At 37.9% G+C, this 23,530-nt stretch overlaps 1 protein-coding gene across 4 annotated transcripts in view; it reads left to right on the forward strand.

Moving 5' to 3' along the window:
- Atp13a3 (ATPase 13A3) overlaps window positions 1-23,530 on the forward strand; it is an 85,771-nt gene that overhangs the window by 49,750 nt on the left and 12,491 nt on the right. For all 4 annotated transcript variants that reach the window (XM_057764047.1, XM_057764046.1, XM_057764049.1 and 1 more), the window contains 14 exons: window positions 485-502; window positions 592-745; window positions 836-956; window positions 2,847-2,971; window positions 3,758-3,933; window positions 5,152-5,274; window positions 5,377-5,456; window positions 6,459-6,501; window positions 6,592-6,701; window positions 7,386-7,482; window positions 8,384-8,456; window positions 10,916-11,084; window positions 11,794-11,981; window positions 16,490-16,578. In XM_057764047.1, the coding sequence (XP_057620030.1) occupies window positions 485-502; window positions 592-745; window positions 836-956; window positions 2,847-2,971; window positions 3,758-3,933; window positions 5,152-5,274; window positions 5,377-5,456; window positions 6,459-6,501; window positions 6,592-6,701; window positions 7,386-7,482; window positions 8,384-8,456; window positions 10,916-11,084; window positions 11,794-11,981; window positions 16,490-16,578 (1,566 nt within the window). The remainder of the gene's footprint in view (window positions 1-484; window positions 503-591; window positions 746-835; window positions 957-2,846; window positions 2,972-3,757; window positions 3,934-5,151; window positions 5,275-5,376; window positions 5,457-6,458; window positions 6,502-6,591; window positions 6,702-7,385; window positions 7,483-8,383; window positions 8,457-10,915; window positions 11,085-11,793; window positions 11,982-16,489; window positions 16,579-23,530) is intronic.

Consider the following 23,530-nt stretch of genomic DNA (forward strand, 5'->3'; position numbering starts at 1 on the left):
TTGTGTCCTTTGCCACTTACACATGTGATAGCTAATCTTTTTAGTTTGCATCTGTATCCCTAGAATTGTATACAAATAATTTGTAAAAAAGCACTCATACTAGTTTTACTCTTAGATGAATTTTCCATTGTCTCTCATTTATTTTAGCATTTAATGTGTCAGTATTTTTATGATTCTAGAATATTTGAAAGTGTTGAACACTATTTTCCCTTAATCCATGACATCTTGTGCTAGGGATTGAAGCCTGAGCTATGGCATTCTTCCTGGGTGGTCATACCATGAAGCCTGAGCTATGGCATTCTTCCTGGGTGGTCATTCCATGAAGCTGCACCATGACAGCATTTTTTTCTTTTTTTAATGGGAGATGTTGTATTGGGATTCTTAGGTTCTGACTTAAATACTCAAAGTTGCTTGTTATTTTGTGAATGTTTTAGTTTTTTGTAACTGGTGTATATTAATCTGTACCTTATTTTCTTGGTTTTAGGAGCTGTTTGAACTACCAGTAAGTGAAGAATGTTTTCTTCTTAGATTAAGTACATTTGTTTTTATTCTTAAAGAATAAATCCTTTGTGCATTTTCTAAATTAAATAGGCTGTTTATGAGATAGGAATTGTTCGACAGTTCCCATTTTCTTCTGCTTTACAACGGATGAGTGTGGTTGCAAGGATACTAGGTGACAAGAAAATGGATGCCTACATGAAAGGAGCCCCTGAGGTTATTGCCAGTCTTTGTAAACCTGAAACAGGTAAGGAAGTAGCTAGGTTCTGGGTAAAACTCAGCTGTTTATATAAGCTTACAGTAACAATTCTAAAGTCAAATTTCCTCTTTTTAAAAGTTCCAATTGATTTTGAGAAAGTTTTAGAAGATTATACCAAACAAGGCTTCCGTGTGATTGCTCTTGCACACAGAAAATTGGAGTCAAAACTGACGTGGCATAAAGTACAACATATTAGCAGGTATGACTGAGTGGCAGTCCTACAGTCCCCATAATGTATCCCTATGTTCCTGTAAGTCATGTACAGTAAAGGTTGAATGTGTGAAATACGTATATTGTAGCTTTGTTTTTGGTGTTTGAGGTAAAACTATGTTGTTTTTTTTTCCCCCTTTTTATTCTATATTGCCCTTTTTGTTTGGTTTTCAAGACAGTTTCTCTGTGTAGTCCTGACTATTCTGGAATCAGACTTGCTTAGAAATCAAAGATCTGCCTGCCTCTTCCTCCCAGTGTTGGGATTAAATCGTGTGCCACCATGCCCCACTCATCAATTTTTTTTGCCTGTGTTAATGTTCTTCAAATAATTGTTTTCTTTAGAAGTCTGGAAACACTTGTAGTTTGTGAAATTGTTATCAGATTCTGTTTTTTATTTTGATTTTTAAGGTACTTGTGTGTCTGTGTATGGATTTGTACATGTGATTGCAGGGTCTGTGGATACCAAGAGTGAATGGTCCCCTTGAGTTAGAGTTACAGGCAATTGTGAGCTACCTGAAATAGTTGCTGGGAACTGAATTTGGGTCCCTGTCAAAAGTGGTATTATGTGCTCTTAGCTACTGAGCCATCCTCTAGCCTGTTAGCAAATTTTTACTGTGTGCCAGGCATGTTTTAGGAACAGTAAATGATTCTAGTGTTCATTTTTTCTAAAACCACCCAATGGGAATCAAACACAAATCATGAGTTATAATACCTGATATTCCTTCTCTCCCATATCCCCCTATCCTTTATTGAAGGACATTACTGACATCTTTTACTCTGCTATATAGAGTAAAAGCCTTTATATTTGACTTAACTTTTCCTGTGGCTATGATAAAGTCCTGGCTAAAGCAGTTTAAGGAAGAAAGGTTTTTTTTTAACTCACAGTTCAAGGTACAGTCATCATGGTGGGGTAGGGCAGTCGAGGCGGCAGGAGCTTGAAGCATCCAGTCTCATCACAGTTAGGAAACAGAAGTCTGAATTTTGTGCTTCTACTTGTCTCTTTCCTCCGTTTCTGCAGGCCAAAATCACAGCCAGAGAATGCTGGCACCTACAGTGGGTGGGTTTTCCCACCTCAGCATAATCAGCAAGATTATCCCTGACAGGATTACTCAGAGTCCTGTCTCCAGTTGATACTAGATTGTCAGCTTTACAGCTGTTAGCTTACACCCTTCTGTTTTTTTTTTTTTGAATAGCTGATGATGTACTTAGCCTTTAAGGGCAGTGTAATTTTTCAGGCTGTGTTTAGTATTTTGTACGTGAAAGGAATTTAGTTTGTCCTGATACTTCTGCCTGTTTAGGAGAGGTGATCTGTACATTAAAAAATACAAACAAACAAAAACAGAGCAAGGAGGCTGGAGATGTAGCTCAGAACTTAAGAGTTCTGGCTACTTTTTCAGAGGACCTGGGTTTGGTTTCTAGCTCCTGTATAGTGTCTCACGACCACCCATAACCCCAGAACCAGGGGATCCAACATCTTCAGCTGACTTCCACGGGCACTAGGTACACCACAATCATACATGCAGACAAAATACATACATACAAAAACAAAATACTAGTGAACTGATAAAACATAAGTCACTCTGAAAACCGCAGGTATGTCCTAATTCTCACAAGGACACATTGGTCTTTTCTTTCCTTCTGATGTCACCTTTTGCCATTGTCACCCTTGAAGACTAGTTGTTCAGTCACGTATAGTTTTCATAGCGCTTTCTGTTCCCTTGAATAGATGTTTAAGTTTTTGGAGATAGTGAACTGGTACTTGTATCTGTGGTTCATTCATTGTGTTTTACTTTATAGCTTAAAGATATTTTAGATTTAGATATTTTAGATTTCTCTGTCAATCTTTTGTCCAAGGTAAACTATTATATATTCTTTTCAGAGATGCCATTGAAAACAACATGGATTTTATGGGATTGATTATAATGCAGAACAAATTAAAACAGGAAACCCCTGCAGTACTTGAAGATTTGCATAAAGCCAACATTCGAACTGTCATGGTCACAGGTGAGTGTGACTCTGAAGCTCAGGTGGTGTGAGATCGATGAATAGTCAGGTGTCCATTTAGTGTCTATTTAGTGGCTCTACCATGTATTGTCCTATTTCAACTCTAAATAATTGTCAAAGATAATAAGATACCTATAATTCTCACTTAGATTTCTAACAAAATCTGTTTATAGAAAATGTAGTTCATATTGAAGGAGAAACTGAAACTTTTGGTTTTCGTTCTGTCTGCTGTACCCTGTGTTGTACATTGACTTGTGAATTATCTATAAATGTTTCTTGTGACATAATATAAAATTCTTGGGGGATAAGTGCATGCTTTGTTCATTTTGGGGATTATTTATAATTTTTAGTGTTGGCATATACCGAGTGTTTGTTAGAATTAGGTTAGAATTTTAAAATTATAATTCTTTATTATGTGTATGTATGTGTGGAATTCAAGAGAATAGCTTACAGGAATGTTTATCCTTCCGTGTGAGTACTGGGACTCACACTCTGTTATCAGGCTTGGCAACAGTTCCCTTTCCAGCAGAGCTATTGTGGGCGCCCTTCTGCCAGCCATAGGCACTATAGTAGATGCCTAATACTCATTCTATACATTATGTTTCCTTATCTTTTTTTGTATTTTGTTTCCTGGAAACTAGCTCTTGTAGACCAGGCTGACCTCGAACTCAATGAGATTCACCTGCCTCTGCCTCTCGAGTGCTGGGATAAAAGGTGTGCGCCACCACCGCCCGGTTTATGTTTCCTTTTCAACCTTAATGTGTTTAAAATACTTTGGAAAATTAGGTGACAACATGTTGACGGCTGTCTCTGTGGCCAGAGACTGTGGAATGATTCTACCTCAGGATAAAGTTATTATTGCTGAAGCATTACCTCCAAAGGATGGGAAAGTTGCCAAGATCAATTGGCATTATGCAGACTCCCTAACACAGTGTAATGAATCATCAGCAATTGACTCAGAGGTAATATTTATATTATCTTTTTAAGTTTGTTTATTTGAATTTAGTCTGGGGCAAAACAAGCAGTGGTACAGAAAAACCCAGTATTAACAAAAACTAAATGAAAATAGAGGTGAGAACTATGACTCCAGAGATTCTGATTCATTAGTGTAAGAATCTGAATGTTTGCCGGGCGGTGGTGGCGCACGCCTTTAATCCCAGCACTCGGGAGGCAGAGGCAGGCAGATCTCTGTGAGTTCAAGACCAGCCTGGTCTACAAGAGCTAGTTCCAGGACAGGCTCCAAAACCACAGAAACCCTGTCTCGAAAAACCAAAAAAAAAAAAAAAAAAAAAAAGAATCTGAATGTTTAAATTTTGGTATTTAGTCAAAATTGAGAACCGTAGTTTCAAAGTGTAAGATTCCCAAATACCCAGATTTTTTTTTTTTTTTTTTTTTTGGTTTTGGTTTTTCGAGACAGGGTTTCTCTGTGGTTTTGGAGCCTGTCCTGGAACCAAATACCCAGTTTTAACCATAATCTGCAGTAAATGATCCAGGCAGTTCATAAAATTGCAGTTCTCGGGTGCTGGCACACGCCTTTAATCCCAGCAAGACTGGCACAAAGCTTTAATCCCAGCACTTGAGAGGCAGAGGAAGGTGATAATCTCAGTTCCAGGGCAGCCTTGTCTACACAGTGAGTTACAGTACAGCCCGAGCTACACAGAGAAACCCTGTCTGGAAAAACGAAAACCAAACAAACAAAACAGAAAAATCATTTCTCAGATCACTTCAAAGCTGATCCTGCCTTTGCCTCTTTATTGCTATCTCTCCCCCCCCTTTCCCTCTCTCCCCCTCCCTTCCTCTCTCTCCCTTCCCCTCTCCCTCCCTCCTCCTTCCTTCCTTTTTTGATAAATATTACAGGTAATCTTAATATTGATTTTTTTCCCCCTACTTTTTGAATAAATGGTAAAGTTTTTGTTTGTTTGTTTGAGACCGGGTTTCTCTGTGTAGCCCTGACCTGGGCTTGCTTCATAGACCAGGCTGGTGTTGAACTCAGGTCTACCTGCCCCTACCTTCCAAATGCTGGGATTAAAGGTATACACCACCCCTGGCTAAAACTAAGATTTTAATGACATGTATAATATATAATGTGAAATAGTTTAATCTTGGACTAAATATATTAAACATACAACTGTATTTCTTGGTATGGCTTCCTGAATATTGTTCTGATGTCTCATGTACAGGCTATTCCGATTAAACTTGCCCATGATAGTTTAGAGGATCTTCCGTCAACTCGCTATCATTTTGCGATGAATGGAAAGTCATTTTCAGTGATACTCGAACATTTTCAAGATCTTGTTCCGAAGGTAAGTATTATGAATTTATCGATGTTTACATGTGCTATTCATGAACATTTAAAAAAATAAATAAATAAAAACAAAACAAAACAAAAAACGTATGTTTTCTAGTTGATGTTACATGGCACCGTGTTTGCTCGAATGGCACCAGATCAGAAGACACAATTGGTAGAAGCATTGCAAAATGTAGAGTAAGTATTCATAGGGTTTTTGTTTTTGTTTTTTGCTTTTCCTCTCATTGTAATTTTCAAATAAATTCTAATTTCATTTTCAAATTCAGAATAGTAATTAATATTTCTCATGTGTAAGTTTAACATCCTTAATCCAAACACCAGAAATCTGAAATACTTCAAAATCTTAAACTTTGATTGTCACGATAGAATTTGAAGCAAGCATTTCAATATATGTAAATTTCCCAAAATCTGAAACACTTCTTAGATGAAAAATTTAAAGTACATTTGTGTGTGTGTGTGTGTGTGTGTGTGTGTGTGAGGAATTATTTTCTGTAAGATAGGTAAACAAGCTCACATTTATCTGGCTGAAGAAAAATATTCACAGTCCTTTCTTAAGTTTATACCCACACAGAGAAATTCATGTATAGTTTGTTATAAACAAGCCCATTCCCCATTCCCTCTTATCCCAGGTCTTCTTACACTTCTCCCTTCCAAGCTCATGTGTTCTTATTTTTAAGCTACTCAATCCACTTAGTGCTGCTTGCATATATGTGGGTATTAATTGAAAGAAGTGACTATAATTTGGTTTTTTGTTTGTCTTGTTTTGAGGGTAGTGTGTTAGCTAGGCTTGAACTCTTGATCCTCCCAAGTTCTGGGTGTATAGGTTCATACAAATGCACTTGGTTCAGGACTCTGAAATTTTAGTAGCCAGTAATGTTTGAAGTATCTAAGGGGAGAAATCCTTACTAATAACACAAAAAGTGTATTATAAAATATATAGGCTAAAGTCTTGTGCTCTACAGACAAGGAATTCAAGACACCAAAATTATTTGTCCATTTTCAAGCAGAAACAAATTACTCAGGTCATGCCAGTCTCAGCCCAGTGTGCTGTCAGTAGAATGTTGTTTGTGCTCATCTAGTGTGAAAACTCATTGATCTGTTAGCTCTCTGTGACTGCTGGAGAATCCATTACTTTATATGTGATGTGTAATAAAAGCTTAATCTTATTTTTTTTCTTAGTTACTTTGTTGGGATGTGCGGTGATGGTGCAAATGATTGTGGTGTAAGTAAGGTTTTTGTGATTTATTTTGGAGTTTGTTCTTTAGCTTGAGTTATATTCACAAAATTTAATCAATATTCTTGAAACAATTAGGCTTTGAAGAGGGCACATGGTGGCATTTCCTTGTCTGAGCTTGAAGCTTCCGTGGCGTCTCCTTTTACTTCTAAGACACCTAGTATTTCCTGTGTGCCGAACCTCATCAGGTAATGGAAATTGAAATAATCTTCCTCCATTCTTTTTTCTTACAAGAGACCTCAATAAAACATGTTTGTGTTTTGCGTGTGTACATGCTTGATATGATATCTAAGGAGAACAGAAAAGAGCGTCTGAGCCCTGGAACTAGAGTTATGGGTACTTTTGATTTGTCAAATGGGTATTATAAATAGAATGCTGGATCCTCTGGAAAAGCCAGTGCTCTTAACTGCTAAGCCTCTTCTCCAGCCACAGGACCCCCGACTCCCACCCCACCCCACCACACACGCACCTCCAGACTTGCTCTTTATGTTGAGACTGAGTTTCACTTTGTATCATAGGCTGGCCAGTAATTACCTATGTAGCCTGGATGGCCTTGGACTTGTATAAGCCTCCAGATTCAGCCTCCCCAGTGGCTATGAATACAGATCTGAGAGCTAGTATTCATGGCTCGAAGCTTTATAATATAATGGGGTAAAATACCATACAGAGCAGTACAGACTTGTTTGAATATGCATTTGACCTGTAACTCACTAATAGTAGATTGATGCTTTTGTGTTGTGACATAGTTTTTTGATATCAAACTTTATTGTCGCTGTGAATGTTGATGTTCATCAGTCATGATGTAATCATACTCTGAAGGTCAAGCTTAAGGTGCTGTGCTATTAATCACATGTTGACATTTCTATTCACAGGGAGGGCCGTGCTGCTTTAATGACATCTTTCTGTGTGTTTAAATTTATGGCATTATACAGCATCATACAATACTTCAGTGTTACTCTCCTGTATTCTGTGAGTACCAGTACTGCCAAGGGATGTTCTTTAGGGTCAGGCACCAAAGATACTGGGCATGTGTTTGTTGATTTTTTTAGTACATTGATTAAAAATGAAATTTGTATATAAAATTACCTTGAGATAATAAAGTTGAATGAGTAGCAGTGTCATTAATTTGGCATGCATGTTCATTAAAGCCTGCACCCATGACTACAGCTTTGTGGGGAAGAAATGCTGATTTTATTCTTTTTAGTTTGTAGTACAGATTGGCTTGGCTTGTTTTGAGCAGAATTTGATGTTTGTAGACTAGCCTCATGTTCATTATGTGATTGAGGAGAGCCTTGAAGTCCTGATTCTCTACTGCTGTTATGTTAGATGTATGCCATCTGTGTTATAATCACAGTTGTAGTTAACTTCACTGTGCATTTACAGAAAAAGACATTTCAGGAATACTTGATAGAACTTTATGTCTTTGAAAGAGAATCTTGACAGTAGTTGCAATAGGTTACTCTATCAGATTATGATTGACGTGATCTCCCTGTAGATTTCCTACTGACACTATGAGAACATCCCCTTTTTACTATTTACAAAGGGAACACTTAGAGTATAAAGAAACTCAAGATACTGATATTTAAGAATGCTGAGGATTAGGAATGCTGAATATTTTGAGTAAAAATTTGTTGTCAAAAATCAAGAATGCTTTGTCAGATTTTAAAGTTAAACCTTCATATATTAACATTCGGTCAAAATTATACAAATGATGTTATTGTTGACTAACTTCAGAAGCAAATGTAGTTCAGTTTTTAAGCAGATTGAAGGATCATTTTGAAAGTGTCATTCTTGTAGGGGGGACAACAAGGCTGTTGCCTGGCAACAGTGCTATGAAAATACTCTTAAACTTTCACAATTGCTTTTGTAGATCTTGAGTAACCTGGGAGACTTTCAGTTTCTCTTCATTGATCTGGCAATCATTTTGGTAGTGGTATTTACAAGTAAGTATTTTGCTAATTTTCTTAATTCTCAAAGCATTTGAAAATTTGTAATATTAAGTAATTTAATATGTTTTATTACTGGCTGCTTTATTACTGTATATGTTTCATTACTGGTTGCTTATATTTTGCCCTGTCTGTTTTCTAGACTGGAAGTGAGTTTTAATCCTGGCTCATAAATTTTTATATCGTTTTTGTATCTTTTTTTAAACCTTTATAATGGATTTATTCACAACATTTGGACCTTAAAATACTAATTGCTTATCTTCCCCTTGCTCAATTAGTAAATCAGAGGATCCTCTGTTAGCCATTATATTGACTTGACCTTGATGCATTATCTTTCTCTTAACTAAAAATCAGGTTTTCTTTTTTACTCAAAATAGTCTTATACAATACATCCCAAACATAGTTTCCCCCTCTCACTCCTAGCATCTTCCAACCTCCCATCTCCCCCAGACCCATTCCCCCTCCGTTTCCTTTTCAGAAAAGAGCAGACTTCTAAAGACAGCAGCCAAACAAGACAAAACAAGATACAATAAGACAAGATGAAACCCTCATTGAGACTGGACAAGGCAACCCAGTAGGAGGAAAAGAATCTCGAACAGGCAAAAGAGTCAGAGATAAGCCCACTTGCCTCTAAGGAGTCCCATAAAAACACCAAGCTAACAGCCATAACATGTAGAGCATCTGGTGCAGACCCATGCAGACCCTGTACTTACCCTTTCAGTCTCTGTGAGCCAATGTAAACCCTACTTAGTTGATTTGGTGGGCCACATTGGCCTGGTGTCCTCTGTCCCATCGTCTTTTCTTCCCCCTTTTTCATGGGGTTTTTCAATCTCCAAGGGGAGGAACCTTTAATGTAGACTGTATAATGTCTGACAGTGCGTCTCTGCACTTGCACCCATAAGCTGCCAGAGGAAGCCTCTCTGATGATGACTGCTGTGAGTATAGCAGAATATCATTAGGAATCATTTTGTTGATGTTTTTTCCTTCCCCAAAGACCAGTTGTGTTTGGCCCTACCCCAGGTCTCCAGTTATCTACTCCAGTTTCTAGCTAAGTAGTGTTTGACGTGGGCTCCCTCTTGTGGTGTACGGGCCTCAAGTTGGACCAGTCTTTGGTTGGTCACTCTCACATGTCCCCAGTACGTCTTGCAGGCAGGACAGATTGATTATATGTGGAGGGCTGTGTGACTCGGTTGGTTTCTCTTGCCATAGCCTACAGAGTATCTTCTCATGCATAACTAGAACATAAAGGTGAAAGTTCCAAGCCTCTCTATGTTCAGTTATGTGAATGGAAGTTGGTGATACTAACATTAAGATAAATAACTAATATGTGTCAAAATTCTATCTGCTATAACAGCCCTCACCAAATCTTTCCTGGGGTGCTAAAATTACCCCTGATGAGAATTGCTGAGTTAAGATGTTTAATGGATGATAAAACTAGTTAATGGGTGAGCAAATTTTAATAAATGTCAGTGTGATTTTTCACACATTATTATCAAAAGATAAACTATAGAAGAAAAATTGGTAGATCCCATGTATTGTCTGTCAATTGGACTAATTCTACTTTATGTTACTATTCTATTCATATTGCTTCAAACATTACTAGTAATTTTTTTTTTTTTTAAAGATTTATTTATTTTGTATACAGTGTTCTGTCTGCGTGTATGCCTGCAGGCCAGAAGAATGCACCAGACTTCATTACAGATGGTTGTGAGCCACCATGTGGTTGCTGGGAATTGAACTTAGAACCTCTGGAAGAACAATCAGTGCTCTTAACCTCTAAGCCATCTCTCCAGCCCTACTAGTAATTTCTTTAAAGGGAAAACATGTAACTATTTCTTTTTCCAGTTTCATGTTGCATTATGTTATGACATAACAGGATATGACATGGTTTTGCTTGTGTATCATAAACGTGCGATCCTCCTGCCTCTGCCTCCCCTGTTCTGAATTAGAGGTGTGCAGTACTATATGTTGATTTACAGATACTCTTATTTTTACTGGAACTAGTATTTCCCATGAATTTCAACAGAAATGTAAAACTTACTGGAGGCATTTTTGAAATAAGAATAAAATGTTTTAGCCAGGCGGTGGTGGCTCACGCCTTTAGTCCCAGCGCTCAGGAGGCAGAGGCAGACAGATCTTTGTGAGTTTGAGACCAGCCTGGTCTACAAGAGCTAGTTCCAGGACAGGCTCTAAAGCCACAGAGAATAGAAACCCTGTCTCGAAAAACAAAATGAAACAAAACAAGAAAAAAAAAAAGAAAAAGAAAAAACAAAAAAAGAATAAAATGTTTTATAGGTTATTATAATGTGTATAACATTTAAATTAGTGCTTAGAAACTTTCTTACTAAATACTTAATAGACAAAACCAGAATTTTAAGTTTCATTTCTAAGTGAATTTTGTTATGTTTTTATTAGTGGGGAATTTAGACAAAAACTTTCTGTTCTTTCAAATATAGTGAGTTTGAATCCTGCCTGGAAAGAACTTGTGGCACAGAGACCACCTTCAGGCCTTATATCTGGGGCACTCCTCTTCTCCGTCTTGTCTCAGATTGTCATCTCTGTTGGATTTCAGTCGCTGGGCTTTTTCTGGGTCAAGCAGTATAAAGTGTGTGATCCATATTCAGAGTAAGTTGGTCAATCCATTATAAGTATTTGTGTAAGATAAATATGAAAAGATGAGCCTTGAAATATGTACAGGAGTTTCATGTAGCTTGTTTTAAACACCTAATAAATTTTTTTTCTTTTTGTCAAGGTAACTTTAGAAGAGTGTCTCAATTTTTGTTACTCTGTACCACAGAGTTACCTTGTATTACGAAAATCGATTTATCTTACCTCCTGACTGAGAAATTACATGATATCTTTTTTAATGGTGGTGTCTTAGGCAATACCTGACATCACACAATGAGAGACTATTTAAACTGGGTTTTATAATAAACCTTTTCTCATATGCCCATTTATCTGTTAATTACATGAATAAATTAATCCACTCATGGTGGCAAAACCTTAATCACCTAGTCTTTTAGTATCCAAGTGGGACTCACTATATATATCCGGCAGTTAAAAGTGGTAGCACAAAAAGGCAGACCTGGCCTGTTCATGTTCTTCACTGTACTAAAATTCCAAAAATTTAAAAAAAGACACTACTTGATTATAATTTTAATGATACATAATGGAATATCTAGCTAAAGGGGAAAGCTTTTCTGCCTGCCCTCTGTGTTGCTGCTGCTGCGTCTTTTGCTATAAGTAACATCTTACTTCTTTGTATTGTAGATGTCATTTTGGCCTCTTGGGGGAGATGCTGCTAAGCTCCTAATGGGATCTTTTTGTGTTCCAGTGTTTGTAATACAACAAGAAGCGGGTGTTGGAACTCATCGCATTTGTACAACGGAACTGAACTTGATGCGTGTACAATACAAAATTATGAAAATACCACAGTATTTTTTATCTCCAGTTTTCAGTACCTCACAGTGGCGGTTGCCTTTTCAAAAGGAAAACCATTCAGGCAGCCTTGCTACAAGAATTGTAAGTGTGTCAATCACAATCCTATCTAACTACAAAGCCAGACCCTGTCTCAAAAGTAGTTTTAAAAAAATTTAAAAATGAATAAAATAAATGAAGAATTTTAACTGTTAAATTCTTAGACACGATTCTAAATCTTTGCATGTTTACTTTCTTATTCTCACTTTCATGAGCATTCCCACTCTACAATTTTCAAAGTGAAAGCGACAACTGGTTTTCATATCCTGTTACTTTGGGCCCTTTCCTTTCTGTGAATGAGCACAGAGAATTAGAATTGGAAACAGGAATCTGTAGGAGGCACTCAGGAGACAGTGGGTATCTTTTCCTTTGGGGTATTCTATACAGAGCCACCTGCCCTTTTTTCTACTCATACTGTTGTGGTCAGTGTCTTTGGAGTTCCTAATTTTAAATCACTTTTGCTTCCCACTACAGAATTGGCAAACAGCATAGAGATCTGTGTCTGTCCATAGGCAATAACATAGATGACATAAATTAGACCTTATGAACAAAACTTGGTGTTATGTGTTAGTTACCAGCTTTTAAAAATAGAAAAATTTAAAATTTTTTTATTTAAATTTAAATGTGATGGTCTAGCACTTGTCCTACTTGAGAAACTTGACCTAAGTCGAGTCCTAGGAACCTACATAAATCTACAAAGAGAGACTCATCTGCACACACACAGGAGTCCTGTGACTTCCACATATGCTCACATATGCCAGTTCACACACTTAATAACAGTTTTAACAATTGAAAACATTAGTTGACATGGCTTTTGCTGTCAAGGAGAAAATGGCAGGTATTCTTGTGTTGTGGCCATGAAAAGACATCATTATTCAGTTAAAATGCCAGGTCTACATTTTAGACATCATAGAAGTAATAATCAGTAGACCTTGTTCTTATCCTAAAGTTGAACATTTCCACATGCACTATCCCAAGTTTGACCTTGTGCATGTTTGAACAGCTAACATTGAAATTTGTTTTTACTGGTAAGTTTTTTGTTCTTTCCTTTTGGTACTGATAGTTCTTCACTAAGAGAAGAACTTTATTACTATGTATTTATTATACATGTTATTGTGTAACTGTACTAATAGCTGTTACTAAGACCCACTAGAACCCTTCTGTGATACTTAAAATAGGACCTTTAGTATATGTATAGTTTTAGTTTATGAAACTAAAGTTAATGTACTGAAAGGTGAACCTTTTGTGGGGGCGGAGTTAGAGGAAGGGAGTGGAGATGATATTAAGGGCTTAAACCTAGGAACTCACCACAAGCTAGGTAGGTATTGTGCCATTGAACTGTATCCCCAACTCTCTTTTGTTTGTTTGCTTTTTAAGGTAAGGTCTTGTGTAGTTCAGGCTGCATAACTGAGGTTACCCTGAGCTTCTGATCCTCTTGCCTTCACTTCTTGAGTGCTAGGATTGCAAGTGTTTGCTGCCATACCCAGTTTCTGTAACATTAGGGGCCCAACCTTGGGTGTAATGCTGGGTAAAGTATTCTTCCAACTGAGCCTCATCCCTAGCCCTTCCTTCCTTCCTTATTTTTTTTTTTTAATATTGTATGTGGAGGACAGGAGTCTGCTTTCTCCTTCCACCTTTTACGTGGATGTCAGAGATCAGACTCAGGTCACTGGGATTATGCACCCTCATCAGCAACCCCCTCTTTTATCTCTTGAGACAGAGTCTTACCAAGTTTTATTGGCAGATTTCATACTTTTGCTAAGATTTCGGGTGCAGTGCACTGTGTCTAGAGATAGTGGTTTTCCTTTTTTTCTCTTTTTAGTTATAAAGAAAACTGCCCTCAGGTTGTTTCCCCATTAGGAAAGCTATCTAAGGAAATATACTCCACCCTATCTATACTTAAATTGTTGGGAAGAGATTGATTGATTGAGTCATTCCAAGCAGGGAGAGTTGTAACCAGTGCTACACAGAGAAGCCCTATCTCAAATCCCCTTCCACTCCGCAAATACATATGTTACAGGATTTTAAAAACTTCACATTTGGCTTCTCATTTAGCTTCCAATTGATGTGAATACATGATAGCCACTTTATTTATTGCTGATGATGGCCCTGATTTCTTTTTAAATGTTCTAAAATATTTCAACAGAGATATAATCATAAAATTTTCTGTAAAGCATATGCAAGAGTGTATAGAGGAACCAATATAGTTGGCTATATACCTTTTGCTAGTTTTCTTTCACCCCTTGTTTTCCTGTCACTGACGTGCATTGCCATTGCACTTTTTGGACTAGCTCTTTGCTAAGACCATTCAGTTGTTCTCAAGTTCTAATCAATGTAATATATTACATTTGAGATTTTTATTTGTTGCTGTTACTAATATCGGAGGCACCCTCTTCTGAATGGTATTCCCTCCTTTCTGATTTATTTTCATTTTAAAATAAAACTTACTGTCAGTCTAGCTACACATTTTCAAGCAGGTATATGTACACTATTATGTTTGGCTGTGCTTCCATTTCAAGTACCATGATAATGTACTCTTGACTGTCATTTCTCACTAGATTGAACTTCTTTGTTTGAGACAGGGTCTTACGTAGCTGAGAGTGACGTTTTGATCTCCCACCTCCCAGGTTGTGGTGTTGTAGGTGTGAGCCGTCATGCCCGATAGTTTCAGCTTCTGTTTCAGTTGTTGCTTGGTCCTTGTAGTTTTTGTTTGCAAAGTCCATTTCCTGTCTTTGCCTTTGAAGGTGTTGAGCTGAAATGTTGATCTCTCCTGTCTAGTTGTCATGCCTTAATTGGTGGGAATAGTTCAGATAACTTAGCCCTACAAAATAAGTTGACCTTTCAGAGACAGATAACTGAGTAAAGGAAAAGGGATAGATAGCTAAGTCAGAAGGTGGCAGTTAATGTTTGAGAAAGAAACAGGATTGAGAAGCAGCAAGAGAAGTGTGTATTGAGGACGGCAAATCATAGGTGTGTATTTTGCTTTATGTATTATATTAGGGAATAGGCAAGAAATACTTTTCTGTCAGAAAGATTTGTGTTACAGTCAGCTGGGACTTGATTTTACCTGTTAGAGAACATTGGAAATAGTGTCTTGCCATCCAATCTAGGCTTTTTGGACTTGAACTGGTGATGTTTCAAGCTTTTTGGCCTTGAACTGGTCGTGGTTCCTGTTTCAGTCTCCCAAATCTTGGAATTGTAGACATGTACCACCAAACTAACTTATTTTAGATTTTGTTCATATCTAACAGTGTCCATAGCCCAAGCTGTTCTTAGCTTAACCACTTTGCCCCAGACCCGCAATCACCAGCAACACATAACGTACTCTGGCACTTGTCTCTAGTGAAGAGCATTTGTACTTTAGCAGGATTGCTAAATGCTCACTTTGCTGACAATTCTAAGAGGACCCAGAATCTGAGGGTAGACATTCCTACCTCCCTGAATAGTTGATTTTCCATTCTTTGTTGAATTCTTAGATTATTTTCAAAAAATTGTGTGCTTATGAAAAGCCATGTGACATCTAACTTTTTTGAGTAGTTCTTGGCTTATTTTTATTTATGGGTGTCTCCATCTCCATCTCCGTGTGACATGTATGCAGTGCTCACGGATGCCAGAAAAGGTTATTACATTCTCTTGAAGCTGCAGTTAAGATACAGTGTGAGCTACCAGACATGGGTGTTGGGAACAGAACTTGTATCTTCTGGAAGAGCAGCAAGTATTCCACTGCCAAGCATCTCCTAGCCCATAGTAGCTGTTTTATCTCCAGTGGAAGATAACTTTTTTTCTCTTATGGAAATCTTGGCAGGTTTTCAGAAGTCAGATGTTGGGGGGAACTCAGCAACTTTTGAAAATATGTTTAAGTAAATATAACAAACTTCTTAACTAAGGAATATATTTATCAGGAACAAAATTATGCAGTAAGATTTGAAAAGTATCTAATATGGGTTATGTCTTCAGGAACTTCATCCTTTAATCCATCCATTTTGATTCATTCTTCTCCTGAGATAAATCTTACCTTGCAGGTCAGGGTGATCTCAAACTCAGTCTTCCTACCTCTGCTTTCCAGTTCTGTGCCATCATACTTGCCTGTGACTATTTCTTTTAGTTCTTTACTTTTCTCCCCATTTTTACTGGTATTTGTGTGTTTCCAACTAGCATTTTCTTTAACTACCATAACAACTTTTGGATAACTTGTGAAGTAGAATATTAGATTTCCATTTGTAAGTGTAGAATTGCAGCAGGGGAATCACTTTATACACAGATCTAACTATATATTTCTAGCTGGCCTGGAACTCAAATCTGTCTGTATCTGGAATGCTGGGATTAAAGCATGTGCTACTATTATCTGGCGTACGTTTAAGATTGAAGCTAATGGACTTTAGATGTCTGGTGGGGTTGCAGAATGTTTTATACTGTAGGAAATAACAGCATATGCTTTTTATATTTCATCTTAAGTAGAGGTATTTAAAGCAAATCTTGAAGTAATTATATGCTGCTTGGTGTTTGGCACCTTTTAATTTAAAGGAAATGCCTAATTTTCCTTTCTTTTCCAGATTTTTTTGTTATATCTGTGATTATTTTGTATGTTTTCATACTATTCATCATGTTGCATCCAGTTGCCTCTGTTGACCAGGTTCTTGAGGTAAGGCTTAGCACTCACTACTTGTGTCATGGTTGATGGTAACTGGGGTAACAGTATTAAGACGTTCATAGAAAGTGGCGTTGTACTGTTATATGGAAGGTAAACAGCTAAATGGTATTTCTGATGTTTGATACTGAAGAAAGATTAAAGTACCTCCATTTGTTTTTCCCAATATTGCTTCTTTTCCTTTGTCTAAGATGTGGTTGTATTTACTAAACGATGCTCTAAAAGAACACAATTAAATTGATCTTATTGGTTACACCTGATTAGTTCATTGGCATATCTTTTCCCATGTGTCTTCCTTCAGTGGTTCTTATGACATCTTTCAGTTCCCCAAATGTAAAGTTTGTGATTTTTCATCCTGTTAGGGGCTTTATTTTATACTTGAGTTCTCTTTATCTTTTCCTGGTAGTACCGGACTCTCCAAATTATTATGATTTTGTAAGGGATCTTTATATATTTCAGAACAATACTTCTACCTCACCCATAGTTTATAGGAAAGTATCCCACACCTGACATTGATAATTTTCATGCAATAATTTATGTCTTCTGGGGAAAATGTTGTTCACCCTTACATGATACTTCTTTTAAACTCAGTTTTTCTCTTTCTGATATATACTTTTTTAACACTTATTTTTATTTGTTTGTGTGAGTGGTTTGCTTGCATGTGTGTAAGTACACTACATGTATGCAGTGCCCAGAGACCAGAAGGAGGGAGTCAGATCAGCTGTTGACAGTCACAGTTGTGAGCTGTCTTGTGGGTGCTGAGATTGAAGCTGGGTCCTCCGCAATACCCTTAACCACTGAGTCATCTCTTCAGTCCCTGGATGCACATTTTAAACTAGCTCACCCCCCTCCTCTCTCTTCCTCCCCATCACCCCAGCCCTATTTAAACCTTTCCATCACCTGAAACCCTGCCTAACCACTACCACTTTTTCCCTCTACTTTTATATTACATGCGTGCCACTCTCTCCATCCCCTTTAAGGTCTCCTTTCCCTCTTTTTTTTTTTTTTTTTTTTTTTTTTGGTTTTTTCGAGACAGGGTTTCTCTGTGGTTTTGGAGCCTGTCCTGAAACTAGCTCTTGTAGACCAGGCTGGTCTCGAACTCACAGAGATCCGCCTGCCTCTGCCTCCCGAGTGCTGGGATTAAAGGCGTGCACCACCACTGCCCGGCTCTCCTTTCCCTCTTAATAAGCCTTTTCTAGCTCCTCTCCATATGGGAGAGAGTGTGAAGTATTTGTCTTTCTGGACCTAAGTTGTTATACTTAGTACATTTTCCAGTTCCATCCATCTTTTTGCAGGTGATTTCATTTTTCTTTATAGCCTTTACATAATTTCATTTTTATTTACATAATTTAATTTTTACAGCTGAATAAATTATGTGTGCAGCACATTTTCATTATCCATTCATTTCCTAGCTGTTGTGACTAGAGCAGCTGTGAACATGAAGTGTAAATATCCCTGGAGTAGGATATGAAATCGTTGAACGTTTCCAGGAGTGGTATTGCTGGGATCATGGTAATTCTGTTTTTCAATTAGAAACCTCTGGTTTCCATGGTGGCTATGCTAATTCATACTCCCACCAACAGTGGATTAAGGGTCTTTCCCCACATTTTCACCAGCATTTCGTACTGTTTGTTTTCTTGAAGGTAGCCATTCTGACTAGGTAAGATGCAGTCTCAAAGCAGTTTCAGTTTTCTTAGTGGCTACTGGTATTGAATACTTTAAATGTTTATTTTCCAGCTTTTTTTTTTCTTTTAAGACTTCTCTGCTCAGTACCCCCTTTTGTTTGCTTTTTGTTTTTTTCTGGGTGGGAGGGGCACTGTTTCCTTAGTTTTTAGTTTCTTGATTTTTTGTATATTCTATATACTAATCCTCTGTCAGATGTGTATCTGGCAATTTTTTTTTAACCCGTTGTATAGGCTCCCTTTTCACTTGATTGACAGGGATTTTGGTGGTGGTGGTTTTGCTATATAGAAACTTTTGTTTATGAAACCCTATTTGTTATTGGTCTTATTTCCTGCCTGAGCAGTCAGTTTTTTTTTTTTTTTTTTTCTTCACAAAGTTGTTATCTTAATATCTGCTTTCTATTTTTTCTTGAGAAAGTTTCAGGTGTTATGCTGAGGTTCTTTTATCCATCTAGAGTTGAGATGAGGCACTAGTTTTGTTCTACATTTTGGTCTCCAATTTCCCTGTCATACTTTGTTGAAAATGCTACCTTTTTTACTATCTGTGCTTTTGGCACCTTATAGTTGTGTACGCTCTTACGTGGATCCTCTTTTATATTCTGTTGATCTCCATATCTGAGGTTTTGTTGTTATTGTTGTTTGCTATTACCATGCTGCTTCTGTTACAGTGGCTCTTTAGCATAACTAGAAATCAATTATGCTTATACCTTAAGCAGTGTTATTTTTTTCAAGATAGCTTTGACCAAGTGGAGTCTTGTTTTTTTTTTTTTTTTTTTTTTTTTTTTGAGACAGGGTTTCTCTGTAGCTTTGGTGCCTGTCCTGGAACTAGCTCTTGTAGACCAGGCTGGCCTCGAACTCACAGAGATCCGCCTGCCTCTGCCTCCCGAGTGCTGGGATTAAAGGCGTGCGCCACCACCGCCCGGCTAGTCTTGTTCTTTCTTGTGGGCGCTCTGCAAGCACCACAATGTTAAGAGAAAGGGAACCCAGTTCAACACAACTCAGTAGCCAGTGTTGTTTTAAACTTAGAGAAACTGACACCAGGTAGTTTGTTTCAGGCATATTTAAGCACATCACAGTTTGGGGTAAAGTATCCTTGTATTCTGGGTTGGCAGTTGTCTTTCAGAACTTGAAAGACACCATTACAAGCCTTTTGGCTCTTAAAATTCAGGGGCTGGAGAGATGGCTCAGAGGTTAAGAGCGTTGCCTGCTCTTTCAAAGGTTCTGAGTTCAATTCCCAGCAACCACATGGTGGCTAACAACCATCTGTAATGGGGTCTGGTGCCCTCTTCTGGCCTGCAGGCATACACACAGACAGAATATTGTATACATAATAAATAAATAAATGTATTTTTTTTTTTTTTTTTTTAAATTCAGTTGCCCTCTGCTCTCCTGATGAGCTGCCTTCATCTTTATCCTGCTGCTTTCCGTTTGCTGTTTAATTAGCCGTGACTGAGGAGCTCCTTTTCTGGTCTTGTTTGGCCCCAAATGCATCCTGTAACTAGGCTGGCATCTTTCCTAATGTGAAGAAATATTGTTAATGTTCTCTTTCCCTTTAAAATAAGATTTTTCTCCTATGCCTGTATTTGGTCTTTACAAAATGTCACACATTATTATAAATTCTCACTAACAACTTTATACTTTCTTTGTCTATGTTGGGTTGTTCTCGTTCCTCCGTTTTCTCTCCTCTCCTCGATCCTCAGTTGGTGGAACTTTGCAGGGAGCTTTTTATTTGACCTGTCTCCACCCAGCATTGCAGATGATTGGTTTTTAGTATTTCCATCTCTGGAGTTCCTCTTTAGAGCCTTATATTGCCTTCTCTGTTTTGTTCAATTGCTTATGTTTTTATTCAGCAGCTTATTTTGTTTGATATCTTCAAGTATACTTATCTTTTTTTTTTTTTTTTTTTTTTTTAGTGGCTGGAGAGACAGCCGTGGGTGCTGGGAACCGAACTCTTTATATTTTTGGTTGTGAGCCTAGCCTTTAACGGCCGAGCCATCTCTCCAGCCCAAGTATACTTATCTTTTATGTTTCAACCAGGGGTTTCATATAATTCATTTATACTAGATGCCATTACTGTAGGATTAGCAATTTTTGAAAGGTTTTTTTTGTTTATTATTTAATAAGTACATCTTATCATGTTCAAGTGAGACTTAGCTATGGTAGAGTTGAGGATTAGTTCAGAAAGGAGTTATGGTAATAGGCTCTGTTTATTTCCTGAGGTGAATACAGTAACCACAGCACTCCTTCTAATTGAGTCTGTTGGAAAATGAACTACCACTGATAATAGTGGAGTATTTCAGTTAATGAGGTTAGGATTGGGATCAAAGTAGGGTGGGTGAGGGTAAAAATAAGTATGAATTCAGCTTTGAGGAAAGAATCAAGGAGAGGGAAGGTGAGATACTGTTAGGGTTCACAGATAATAGGAATTGGTAAGGCTGTGTAAGGTTATAATTGAGAGGCCAAAAGAGGAGGGATTAAAGGTGAAAAAGGAAAAGACATTGAAGAGATGAAGCATAGATGGAAGATATAGTTAAAAGAAAGCCTAATGGGTGAAGAAACGTGACAGTCTCCAAACCTAACAGCAGCACATAGACAAAACCACCAAGAAACACATGCACAGGGTGGAGATTAAATAATAGAAAATAAAAAGCACAGTTGCATTGAATTGAAAGGTGCAGCTCCCAGAGGCTCCACATTGGGGGCGTGGCGTAAATAAGGGTTTTGCTCTCTGCAGTGTGTGTTGTAGCTGTTGAATAGGAAGGTGATCCTTTTTTTCCGTCTTTGTCAGTCTGGACCCCCAAGCCCATGGGATGGTGGCACCCATGATTAAATTCCTGCATCTCTAGTCAGATTCTTTTTGGAAAGGAAGGTCTGTCTCACAGAGTTAACAGTGAGATTCCATTCAGTAATGTAATTTTCTCCATGAGATGTTTTGTACATTTTTGTTCAATGTATTGCAGGATTGGTATGTCAAGGGAACAAAAGCCATATCTATTTACACTAACATGAGATACCAAGGATTGTTTGAGCTCAGGAGTTTGAGGCTACCATGGGAAACAAAGTGAGACCTTTTTAAAAAAAAAAAAAATTATTTATTTATTATGTATACAATATTCTGTCTGTGTGTATGCCTACAGGCCAGAAGAGGGCACCAGACCCCATTACAGATGGTTGTGAGTCACCATGTAGTTGCTGGGAATTGAACGCAGGACCTTTGGAAGAACAGGCAATGCTCTTAACCTCTGAGCCATCTCTCCAGCCCCAAGACCTTGTTTTTAAAGAAGAAGATTCAAGAGAAATCTGTAGTGCAGACCCCCCCTTTAAACTAGTTTCATTTAGGTTATTAACAATATCTTGGTGTTCTAAGTTTTATAACACAAATAGATATGTATTTATAGGCCAGCACAAAAATGGAGTTTCTAGGAGTGTGTTTTTGTTCTTACTATTTTGTTTTTTTCAGATTTTTAATATACATACATACACACATACATATACACATAATATACATACATACACACACGTGCGTGTGTTTACATGTAGATATGTGTATTTAAGTGCAGGTTTTTCTCAGGGACCAGAGGCATTAGATCCTCGGGAACCAGAGTTAGAGTTGAGTTTGTGAGTCACCAGATAGTCGGTTCTGGGAACTAACTTTGGGACCATGGAGGAACAGCACATTCTCTTTGCCTCTTAGCCATCTCTTCTGCTCTGTGTGTGATTTTTGTTGTTGTTGTTATTTTGTTTGCTTGTTTTGAGACAGGGTTTCTTTGTGTAACAGTTCTGATTATTCTGGAACTCACTCTATAGACCAGGCTGGCCTTGAACTGAGAAAGATCCTCCTGCCTCTGCCTCCCAAGTGTTGGGACTAAGGTGTGAGCTGCACCACCATTACCTGGTTTAGTCCCATGTTTTCATTTTTAAAAAGATTTTTTTGTGTATGTGTATGGGTCTACACATATCTATATGTACTGCTGCTTGTGTGTATTTGTGCCACAGCTTGTCTGGTACCCAAATAAGCCAGGAAAGGATACCACTGACCCTTTGGAACTGGTGTTGTAGGGATTCGTGAGCCACCATTTTAGTGCTTGGAACTTGAGTACTCTTAACCACTGAGCTATCACTCTAGCCCTTTCAGTGTTTTCTGTTGCCATAACAAACTACTTGAAAGATAGTTTATAAAGAGAAGAGGAGGTTTTGTTTTGATCCTTTTAGCTTAAAGTTCTGGAGGTCTGAGAGCCCTGCAGCAGCATCTGATCAGCTTTCAGTGAGGATTTCCATTTTCCTCAGAGCCAAAAGGTGGACTTTGAATTTGGCGTGCAAAGAGCCAGGGAAGCCCAATTCATTTTGGACAACCTGCTCTTGGTTTAAACTGTCTTAGCAGAAAGTACATTGGTCCTTTCTTGAAAATGGAATCCCTTTAAACTAATTGCTTATAAAGACCCCGTTGCCTCTTAACAACACATCTCATCTCAACATGAGTTTGGAAAAGTGACAAATCTTACCCTAGCTGTAGGAAATTTTATCTTGAGTCTTTTCATAAAAACTGCATTATTGAACTTTGAAGAGCAGTGCACGACTGTGTTCATATGTTTGATTGAGACATTTAGTTAATTGTTATTACACATATTATGCTCACCTCAATACACTCTGCCACCTAGCATGGCTGAACTACTAAAACTACCCTGACCAAGACCACCTTCTTAGTTACGTGCAATGGGTGTGTGTTCTTTGAAGTTTTTTGTTCTAACCCCTCCTCTCCCTCCCACCCCCGGCCTTTAGTTCCCAAAATACTGAACCATGTAACCAGGCTAGTGCTTTGAGACATCTTCCCCTTAAGTTGTGTGCTTTCTTCCCTTTGGCTTTTTCCTGCCCTCCGTGATCCTCCTTCTAGATCCTCCATTGTGGCTCTTTTCTTTCTGACCCATCTTTAAACATTAATTCCCCATTTTTCTGAACATGTCCTCTTTTCGCTCAGTGCTCAGCTGATCTCCCTTGTACTCAATGGTTTGCCTGCAGTTGGCATCAGTAAGTTAAAGACTGTTCAGTCTGTACCCTGAGTTTAGCTGTAACTATTGAGTGGTAGACCTGAATACTAAGTGATAGCAGTTGTCCAAAATGAGCATTTTAAAAAGCTTAACTTTGGAGTTGAACTAGCTCAGGGCCAAGAATGTTTGCTGGACCTAAGTTCAAATCCCAGAACCCACATAAAATGCTGGATATGGTTGTGTATGCTTCTAATCCCAGCACCAAGGACATATATTTGA

Source organism: Chionomys nivalis, chromosome 3 (genome assembly GCF_950005125.1).
Source record: "Chionomys nivalis chromosome 3, mChiNiv1.1, whole genome shotgun sequence".
Classification (NCBI taxonomy): domain Eukaryota; kingdom Metazoa; phylum Chordata; class Mammalia; order Rodentia; family Cricetidae; genus Chionomys; species Chionomys nivalis.